Source organism: Telopea speciosissima, chromosome 7 (assembly GCF_018873765.1).
Source record: "Telopea speciosissima isolate NSW1024214 ecotype Mountain lineage chromosome 7, Tspe_v1, whole genome shotgun sequence".
Lineage (NCBI taxonomy): Eukaryota > Viridiplantae > Streptophyta > Magnoliopsida > Proteales > Proteaceae > Telopea > Telopea speciosissima.
Genome location: NC_057922.1, coordinates 57,602,365 through 57,612,844, shown reverse-complemented (window position 1 = coordinate 57,612,844; position 10,480 = coordinate 57,602,365). Strand labels below are relative to the sequence as shown.

Genomic DNA, 10,480 nt, shown 5'->3' with positions numbered 1-10,480 from the left:
AACTGATTGTGTTGACAACAATGACAACATCAACGTATTCCAATTGCTTGGTCTAGTCAAAAGGGAAATAAAGAGAAGCTAGGGAATTAAATTTTAAACAATTAGATTTTTTTTGGAGGCAAGTGACCACTGATTGATCATGCAGCCCCTACATAAGTGTGGGGCCAGTAAGAGCGCACACAGTGGCATCAACATAGATGAAAATTTTATTTTAGGAGGAGTTTGACGGTAATTTTGTGCACTCCTATGTCAAGGCATAGGAGCCACGTGACCAATTTCAACGTTCTTTTTACCTTTTTTTAATCATTATAAATAATGATCGTGTAACTAATTCAAACACTTATCAATTATAATAGCTTCTTATATCATTTATTTGGATTTCATATCTACCAAAGCTTATACGTTACAAGATGTTGATTGCAATTTGGATTCTTGAAGGAAGATCCAAAACTAGTTTGAAGTTTGAATATGCATTCAGATTTTGGAGATGTTTATAGATATTTGCAATATTCATGCCCTTGGCAGATAGATGTTTATGGATGCATGTCATCATATTGCCATATTCATGCCATTGGCGTCAAGGTTCAAAATCTGAAATCTGGCATGGGATGGGCCTCCAACAATTCAGATCTTATTCGGATCACAGATGGTCTAGAATATCGTTCAGAACTCCAGAAATTGAAATTGGAAGAAGCAAAGATTTCCTAAAATTTGTGATTTTTTTATTCAATGAATTTGGGGATTTTGCTACAAGAGAAAAGTTTTCATTGACTTTCTGCTCTTTCATTGATAAAAAAAAAAATGAAAATAATTAGTAAAAAAAAAGATGAAACACAAATAATGACAATGGGAAAGAGGGTTGCAAGAATCAACTAGAATGATCAGTTCCAATTCCGGTTCCCAAACCATGATTGGCAGCCACACTAATAGTTAGATCCACTCTTTAGTCACGTGTTAGATAATGGAAGTTATTAAACATGAATGTATTTGGACGAGTTTATGTGGGCGCTAGCCCCTCTGTATCTATCTTTGTACTTCTCACATGAAATTACTTTATTGTCCTCTTATGTATGATATTGTTTTGACCATGTTTTTAGGTATTGGTATCTGTTAATCGAATATGGGCCTGAGGCCCAGTTCTGGCCGTCCACATGGGGCAGGCCAGTCCAACCCACGAGCATGGGAGAGAGCCGACCACTTAAGTGGCTGACTTCCCCCCCCCCCCCCTCTTTCTCTTGGACGATTCCTAGAGGGAATCTACAAGGGGAAAGGAGTTTTAGGGTTTTAGGTTATAAATAGATAACCTTCCTAACTCTAAGACTAGGCTATTATTTAACCAATTTTTAATTTCTTTCTGCTCACCGAGTGTTGTGTTCTCTGTGGGATTTTATCTCTTCCCAGGGATTTGTGGTGTGGAGTTCTCTGTGAAGAAACCTATTGTGATCGTAGAGATTCGTTTGTATGCTCGTAACCATAAACTTAGCTTATGATTCTTCTTTCACTGTGTTTTCGTACATATTCAGGTATGATCCAAACCCGAGCTTATTTGGATTTGGTTTATGTAATCTAACAATGGCATCAGAGCTATTGGTTTATGATTCGCCTATATGGGGAAGAGATTATTATTTTTTGGATTATGGAATTAGGGATTTTTTGTTTGGAAAGAGCATGAGCGCTGCCCATGGTACGCAGCTCATGCCTCTCCCTTGTTTCTCTCTCTTTCCCCCTCTCTCTCCTTCCTTTTCTCTCTCTTTCTTTCTTCCCCATGACATGCAACCCTTGGCGCACGCCACAGCTGCAGCAGTCCACGGCCAGCGGCTGCCGCAGGCATGTGCAGGGCGCACGCCAGCCGCTCACAGTAGCAACAACAGCAAGCCGTGGCCTGCGGCTGCTGCAGCTGTGTGCAGCAGGCCACGGGTCATTGGCATGGTGCAGCAGCCGCTGGCCTAGCCAGCAGCTACTGCAAACAGAGAAATGAAAAAAATAAAAATAAAAAAAACACAAGAAGAAGAAAAAAAGATGGTGTAATGTGGGTAGCCTAAAGGTTTTAAAACCCTACGGTTAATTTTTTTTAAAAAAAACACTCTTGCAGTCGTACTGTTTTGGCCACGCTCTTCATGGGCAGCATTTTTTTTTGTTTGGCTTGGTTTAGGGTTTTCTTTCTCTCCACCCACATTCTAGTTTTTCTCTCACTTGGTTTTAATTGCCCTTGGGTATGTATTTTTTGTTTTAATGTGTTTGCAAATTTAAATTGGCAATTTTATCCTCCCGTGGCGGTATTGACTTTGTTTGACTCACACCATATAGGTAAGAGGTCAAACCCCATCCCATGCAATGCAACCTGTGTGATTTTATTTTCGTATTTTATGGGATGGAATATTGGTGCTTGTGTAAGGGATATGTTTTTTGTGTATGTGCGATAGGGTTGGTACCTGGATATGATACAAAGTGCGGTGCTCCCTAATAGTGATGTAGTAGGATTCTTGAATATAAAGAACTGGTTGTAATTTTTAATATTTTATTTTTGAAAAGCCATGTAAAAGGAGGCTACTGCACTGTGTATCATGACCTCGTATCGACTCGGCATATCACTTCAAGTACCAATCTGGGTCTCTTGTTGTGAGGATCTGGTCTTTTTTTCCGTCCGGTGCACGGATGGCGCACAGAGAGTTTCTTTATGCTTCTCATTTGGAGGGAGAGAAGGAATGCGTCTTCTCAGGGGTATATGTGAATTTATCAGGAGATGGGGGTCATAAAATGACATGAAATGGAGTCGCCACCTAGGGTTAGGGCCTAGGACCCATTGTTATAGCCCTAGAAGGGCTATGAGACTTCGGTTGGTTTGGTCAAAGATTCGGGGTAAATGGTCAGGTTACGAGAGTGGGAAGGTGTTAGGCACTCACCTCGCCCGGGTAAACCGGTCTTTCTACTGGATGCTTGTTTTCGAATATTCTCCCTTTATGAATGTCCTATTCCCACATGTATGGCTACATAATGATGCACCAACTATTTAATTAAATTAAAATATGTTACACTAACTACTGTACACTACACGAGAATACTTGAAAGGACTACATCGTACTGGAATTAAAAAAATTAACGAAAGAAATATATACCTGTACACTTTAAATAAATGCAAGAATGCAAGACGGACAGCGTCCCCCAGCTTAGGTGGAGGCAAAAGACTAGCTTTGTCCCATCGTCAGACAAAGTAACGGCTTACGAGTGTCGGATCTTAAGATCTCGGATAGAATAACGGCGTTCCAAGGCTTTGGAAACTAGGGGTTCAAAGGCCAGACAAAGTGGCTATGCCACGAGAGGTTTCCCAGATTTGGGAAAAAATGGTCGAGCGAGCATGACTCGGATAGCCCGGGCTTCGGACAGAGGGACGAGGGTTGAAGGCTCGAAATCAAATTGGGGAAGATCCCTGAAACAGGAAAACAAGAAAAAAAAACTAGAAAATTAGAGCTCTAGGGTGCCCCTCTCCCACAAACTTGGATTTTTTTCTATACACACATATTATGAACAAGATGTCTGGTCCTATGCCTAGTCGAGAATCGTTTTAGGTAAGAACCCATGGAACAAACTTATAAGCTCGTAAATGAATTTCATGTAATAATAATAAAATAAAATATATTTAATTATTCCAAATTAACCAGGTTTGATGGACACAATCCGTCAGATTCGTGTCATTATTGGTTGTGACCGATACTGATACATATCGGTGGTATCGATCAAAAAGATGTTTTCTTTTGCATTTTTGACCGATTCAGCTGCAATATGATGTGTGATCGTATCAGTATTGATGGTGACCGTAAACTAAAAAGAGAAGATGCTGGAGTACCCTCCACTGACGGTTCAAAAAAACTTTTCAACCTTTTCCCCAATAGTAAATGAGAGGGTTCTCTAGACTAAATTCTTAGACAACTATTGGGCCCAAAATGGCAAATATGATGTGGATGGATGGATCTTTATCACCCTGGTACTGGGGGAGTTGCTGTATGCATCGTGCGGTGTAACAGTGGTCATGTGCATACAATGAGGCCCACTGAGCACACATGGGTGCTGCTGCGCCACACGATGCGCACAGCAGCGCCCCAAATACTGGGGGCAGCGCAATAATTTTCCCTGGATGGATAACCTTCTTCATGGACTTCCGTTGTCAAAAGTCCAACGTTTTTTACATCCAGTTGGTAAAGAAAGAGGGGGTTTAAATCCAGAAATCCGATAAATGAGCCGTTTAAAGAGGATATTTTGGCTGTCCAGTTCCTTTTGAGATTAGCTGGCTCCCTCATCTTTAAGATATTTCTTTCTGGTTTTTTCTTATAAATTAGTCTTCCTTCTCCACTCTCCAACAAGTCACCACCTTCAAATCTCTTGTTCATGTAACCGTAGTGTTTCTCGATCTAGCTACTACTGCTTTGGTCCCTTTTTTGTTCTTCTAAATTAAAATAAATTAATTCTTATGGATACCCTTGCACTTTCATACTAATCGACTGTAGTAGAGTCTGGTCCATATATCGATCACATCATCTGTGCAGTTTCTTCCTTTTTATCTTGACCTCTACTGATGAGGAGTAACCATTGCCTTCCTTTTTCTTGTCCTGAGGGATTTGGTTTGTCCTTCTGTTAAATTGTATGTAATCGGAGACTGACTGACTGACTTACTGTTCATCTTCATCAATCAAAATCAATCATCAATGGCGGGTGGTGGATTTGTTGATCCAGAGGCTTCAAAGAGGGCTCACCTCTATGAGTATAGAATCACAAAGGCTTTTGTCTTCGCTTGCTGCGTTGCTGCACTTGGTGGTTCTCTTTTCGGATATGATCTTGGTGTTACTGGTAAGTTCTCTCTCCTCCTCATCTCAATTGTTCCATCTTTTATCTCTCTCTCTCTCTCTCTCTCTCCCGGCGTCCCCTACAGCAATGGTGTTAGTCTGATGTTAGTTATTGGTGTGAAAGGATTATTTTATCCTTGAATTAAAACATTAGAATTAAATTTATAATACTATGCTCCAAAATCTATGTTTTGAGGTCAAGTTAGTTTAGAAATTTAAATTTATTTTTAACTGGCTGATATATCATCACTTAACAGCATAAAACTAATAGTGAAAGATAATTTATCATATTGTGATCTAATACATTAATACAAGGGTGATTTGAGTTTTGTTTACTTAGATGAAAGAGCCAAGAGTGTGGGAGTTCGACTCAGTGGATATGGGACTACGGATTATTAATCCTCACAGAACCGAAGTTGGGCAGTTGGGAACTAGAAATAAAATCTCTTTGTTTTGATAAGGTCACGAATTCACGATAAACTTCATCAATGAAGCATCGTGATTCATGAGAGGTTAAAATTTTCCTCTAAATTCGCCTTTGTTATGTGTATTTCCTCAGTAGAGTTGCCTCTATGGACTTTGGACCATTCATTAACGCCACGTTCCCATACTCTACACGAGTCCTGTCTCTCCTGAGTCTTGAGAATTGCCTCTTCTGACATGTTGAACGGTGCCTTGGGTCATTCACCAGTTAGGTTAATATTTTTTAATTGAGCTCTTCTCCAGAGCACCCCGGGAGGGGTAGATGTCAACACTTGGATGGGGTATGCTGGACAATTATCATCTACGGTTCCTGACCGGTGTGATTCTCTACTCTCACAAAAGGGAAGTGTGGAACCCACCTGGGCAACAGACCGAGCAGTCTGCAATGCATAATTCCCAGCGGAGCCTTGGGTCATTGACTAATTAATTTGTTTTTTGGATTAGGTTCTTCTCCAATGCATCCCTTAGGTGGACATCATCCAACGTGGGGAAGATGTTGACACATGGATGGGATGCCAATCGAACGGCACCCTGAACTGAGAATGATGTATATCCCATGGACATGCACATACAATAAACATGCGATGTGCATCATTCCCTAGCTCGGAGAGCCATTGGATTGCCCTTATGCTAGAGACGAGGCAAATTGACGAGGTTGATCCCCCTTAAATCCATGGGACCCATTTTTTAATGCTGAGAGTCAGGCATCACCAAGGATTCATTTGTGTTCATGACTCATGACTCGGGAGTCGGGAGCCAGGTCCCATTAATAGGTTTATTGTTAACTTTTCTGGATCAAGTGGATCGAAAAACGGATTTTAATCCTCTCCAATTTCTAAAAGTGTGCAATGCGATCATGCTAGGTGGAGATATCAATAGCTAGCAGTTCAGGCATTCAACAGTGTGAGCTCATTGACTCGGTTTTTTTTTTAAATGTTGGATATTCGAGCTGCCAGGTGTCGACATCTCCACTTGGCGCCATGCTGCACTGCACACTTTCAGGGAATTGGAAAGGATTATTTTCCTCCAAAACCCCATCCGTGTTATAGTTTCAACGAAATGGAAAATCTTATTCCAAAAGCTAATGCTAATCCGACAGTAAATCTAAGAGGTTTTCTATAACCGAGCCTCGTAGTTCTGGAGGCGGGATCCCAGCTCGTTTAAGTTTTTAATTTTTTTTTTTTCATGTCTAGCTTTAGTCGCCAGATGATGTGTAATCCCTACAGAGTCCCTATTCTATTTTAATGTGTGTATATATTTTTAACCTTTCATTGGGGGGTGGAGTGGTCATTTCACCCTCTCTGCGTCTGGGTCTGGAAAGTACACCACTATAACCCCATATGGTTTTACGTTGAGCACACCACCAGAATACCCAGCCTATGTCGTCCTCTTTTCTTTCTCCTTTGAAAAGGATCACCTTGCCCTCCCTGTGTCTAGTCTTATAATTGGTGTAAGCCGTTAGCTTTTCTATATCGAGGGCGTAGGTTGCACCCAAACACATGGGGTGGACGAAATAACCACCCTACCCCCTGAATGACAAGCTCATGTGTCTGAACGTAGATTGCGCTACGGCACATAAAAAATCAGCCCTAAAATATTTTATCAAATAAGATAGAAAAACCGACTGCAAAGTAGAAGCGGTGAATTAGTTGACCTCCTTGTTATCCGTAAAGACAAAGACTAAAGATTCTCTGTGCCAGCAATTATTATTTTAACCATGGTATCTAATTCTGATAATATTGGGGATGTCAATTTTCAGCCCAAATCAAATTGAATCTAATACTTTTTTGTTTGGGGTTTTATGAAACTGATAGAAACTGAAACTACTATGAACCGACTGAAATGAAATCGATATAAAACCGGACCACACCCGAAAATAACCAATAAAATTTAAAAGGATAAAAAAATTTGTTTTTAATATCTTTTAATGCATATATATATATATATATATGAAAAACTAAAACCGAACCGATAGCAGTCCAATAATGGTCCGATAAGAGCCCATTTAGTCAAACCGATAAACATCAATCTAAGTTAGATTGAAGCCAATTTTTGACTTGTCGATTTTCCCTATCATCAGCCCAATCGGAACCGGACCGAACCGAGCATAGGACACCCCTACCTGATATGCTCGTAGCAGCACGAATATCTGCTTTGATCATGTGGGGCTGAAGTTTTTTGGACTAGTACATTCCAAGGTCATGTGTTCACCAATGAAGTGTCTACCAAACAAATTAAGACAAGTGACAAAATAAAACGAAGTAGTTTTTTGTGTGGTAGTGTGGGCTACGCAAGCACACCCATGAGTCTATCTCTCTCATCCTTAAAACAAGGTGGCAGAGGTGTCTTTTCACATGGGAAAGAGAGAGATAGACTCATAGGAGTGCTAGCATAGGCCACACTCCCAGATAGAGATCTTTTTCCCATAAAACAATGAAAATCTAAGACACTTGAGAGCATGCATTCCAATATCTAGGAGAATGTATGATTAAATTTATCTCTTACCTTTTCAAATATTAGTTAAAATTGCCACATCACTTTTCTGATCTAGGATAATTACTGTGTCAAATTTCATATAACGGTACCCTTGTTGTTTTCTATCATTTTTAGGAAAGTTTAATAATTTTCATAACTCTATTGGCCAATAAAGAGGTTGGAATTGTGTTTTGTTGAACTTGACATATAAGTAGGGATCAACCCTCCAAGAAAGAAGTGAACCCCACCTCATTTGTTACATAACAGAAATGTGGATGAAGGCAGGAAACCCAGAAAAAAAAATGGTAATTAACAACGAGCTGATCTTTAAGTACATGCCAAGTTAATTCACCCAAAAAAAAAAGTTCTTTGTGGGAGAGTGTACCTCCCCACCCTCATGAAAGGTGGAAATCCTGCCCCCATGATGCCAACGTCTACTCTCATTGGTCCCCGTGTGCACAGGGCCACGCTCTCCCACAGATATTGTCAAGCCAAAAATAAAATAAAATACATGCCAAGTCTATGATTTGATTTACTCGAAAACACAAGCATGCACTTGCAATTGAATATTACTGAATTCGACATATTGATCTTCTTGTTTACTATGTTTCAGGTGGTGTGACTTCCATGGATGACTTCTTGATTCTTTTCTTCCCGACAATATATGCAAGGGAGCAACAAAATCTCAATGAGACAGATTATTGCAAATATGACAACCAGCTCCTCACGCTCTTCACTTCTTCTCTCTACTTTGCTGGCCTCGTCTCCACATTTGGGGCCTCATATTTGACCAGAACAAAGGGTAGAAGAGCCAGCATTCTCTTTGGTTCTGCCAGTTTCTTCCTTGGCGGGCTCTTGAATGCTTGTGCTGTCAACCTAGCAATGCTCATTATAGGCCGCATCCTTCTTGGTTTAGGCATTGGATTTGGGAATCAAGCTGTCCCTCTCTATCTTTCAGAGACTGCTCCTCCCAAGATCAGGGGTATGATTAACCAACTCTTCCAACTAACTACCTGCCTCGGCATTCTGGTTGCCAATGTCATCAACTACTTCACTGACAAAATCCATCCATGGGGTTGGAGATTGTCTCTTGGTCTAGCCATGGTCCCTGCTTCTCTAATGTTTATTGGTGGCCTTTACCTTCCTGAGACTCCCAACAGCCTTGTTGAACAAGGAAGATTAGATGAAGCAAGAAAGAACTTGGAAAGAATTAGAGGCACCACCAATGTAGATGCAGAGTTCCATGATCTACAAGTAGCAAGTGATGCAGCGCGTGCTATTAAGCATCCCTTCAGGAACCTTTTGGCAAGAAAGAATCGTCCGCAGTTTGTGATAGGAGCTTTGGGCATCCCTGCATTCCAGCAACTCACTGGCGTGAACTCTATAGTATTCTATGCTCCAGTCATCTTTCAGAGCTTGGGTTTTGGCTCAAACACTTCTCTTTACTCATCCATTATAACAAGTAGTATGCTTGTCGTTGCTACTTTCGTTTCAATGTATGTTGTTGATAGGAAAGGTAGGAGGTTCCTCTTCTTGGAAGCTGGTTGCCAAATGATCATCTCCATGGTAATCCCCCACCTTTTCTCAGCTTCTTTCACTTAATCTGTTTATAGTTAATTTTAGAACTAAATCTCCTTCGAAACTGACTGAAATCTCCGAGTTGTCTCAATTTCGTGCCTGATCAAAATGAAACCCGGGTTGAAACCCAAGTTTCAATCAATCCTGGGTTTCAACCCTGGGAGGGCCGATTTCGGGTCTGCTGGAAACCGACATCAAAATCAAGATTTAGAACTTTGGACTTATAACTCTCTCTTCTCTTGCAAATTAACACTAACAGGAATTCGATCTTTTTTACTACAGTTGGTGGTGGCCATTATTCTTGGCCTCGAGTTTGGACATGGAGTGGCAATACCTAAATCATATGCTGCCATCCTAGTTGTCATGATATGCGCTTTTCTCCTTGCTTATGGTTGGTCATGGGGTCCTCTAGGATGGTTAGTACCAAGTGAGCTCTTCCCTCTGGAAACAAGATCAGCTGGTCAGAGCATAGTTGTCTGCAATAACCTCTTTTTTACAGCTCTGGTTGCACAGTGTTTCTTAGCGTCTCTCTGTCACCTCCGATATGGAATCTTCTTGCTGTTCGCAGCTTTGATTATGATCATGAGCTGCTTCGTTTACTTCCTCTTGCCAGAAACAAAGCAAGTCCCCATAGAGGAGATTGTCTTCCTATGGCAGAACCATTGGCTCTGGAAGAAATATGTTGAACCATCAGATGGGAAGGTGGTACGAGCGGACTAAATTAAATCTCCATTGATCTAAGAGATTTTCATTCATGTTATGGAATTTGCATTAGACAATTGTTTCCTGATGAATTTCATTTCTTTAATTTTCCCTTTCTATTTATGAAATAGCAAATCATCAAACCTCCAAAACTACTGATAAACCATGTTCATTCATCTACCCTTCAAAGCCTGGAATCATTTGAAATATATATGAAGAAACCCAGACCATAGACCTATTATTGTACTTGATTTTATCTTACCATTTCGGTGTACTTTTTCTGAATTTATAACAAAGTAACTAAGACAGACTTCCCTGATGGCTTTGTAAATGGATCATAATTTCTTTTTCTTTTTTTTTCTTTTTTGGAAAATAGAAGTCTATTGACCGTAGGAGCGCATTTT

At 40.4% G+C, this 10,480-nt stretch overlaps 1 protein-coding gene across 2 annotated transcripts; it reads left to right on the top strand.

Annotated features, from left to right (window-relative positions):
- The first annotated feature begins 4,700 nt into the window (after positions 1-4,700).
- On the top strand, positions 4,701-10,124 carry LOC122666920 (sugar transport protein 14-like). Of its 2 annotated transcripts, none has more exons than XM_043863032.1 (3): positions 4,701-4,842; positions 8,410-9,362; positions 9,657-10,124. In XM_043863032.1, exons 1-3 carry the CDS (start codon positions 4,701-4,703, stop codon positions 10,092-10,094), a joined length of 1,533 nt encoding a protein of 510 aa, XP_043718967.1. In that variant the 3' UTR covers positions 10,095-10,124. The 2 variants fall into 2 exon arrangements, with proteins under 2 accessions (XP_043718967.1, XP_043718969.1); XM_043863034.1 differs by having other exon boundaries at positions 4,759-4,835; positions 8,403-9,362.
- The last annotated feature ends 356 nt before the right edge of the window (positions 10,125-10,480 follow it).

What these genes read in the sequence shown, in the direction of transcription:
- LOC122666920 (XM_043863032.1), top strand. Translation starts at nt 4,701, where the DNA reads ATGGCGGGTGGTGGATTTGTTGATCCAGAGGCTTCAAAGAGGGCTCAC. An exon ending in ATATGATCTTGGTGTTACTG is followed by an intron (nt 4,843 to 8,409) that starts GTAAGTTCTCTC and finishes ACTATGTTTCAG; the next exon opens with GTGGTGTGACTTCCATGGAT. An exon ending in GCCAAATGATCATCTCCATG is followed by an intron (nt 9,363 to 9,656) that starts GTAATCCCCCAC and finishes TTTTTACTACAG; the next exon opens with TTGGTGGTGGCCATTATTCT.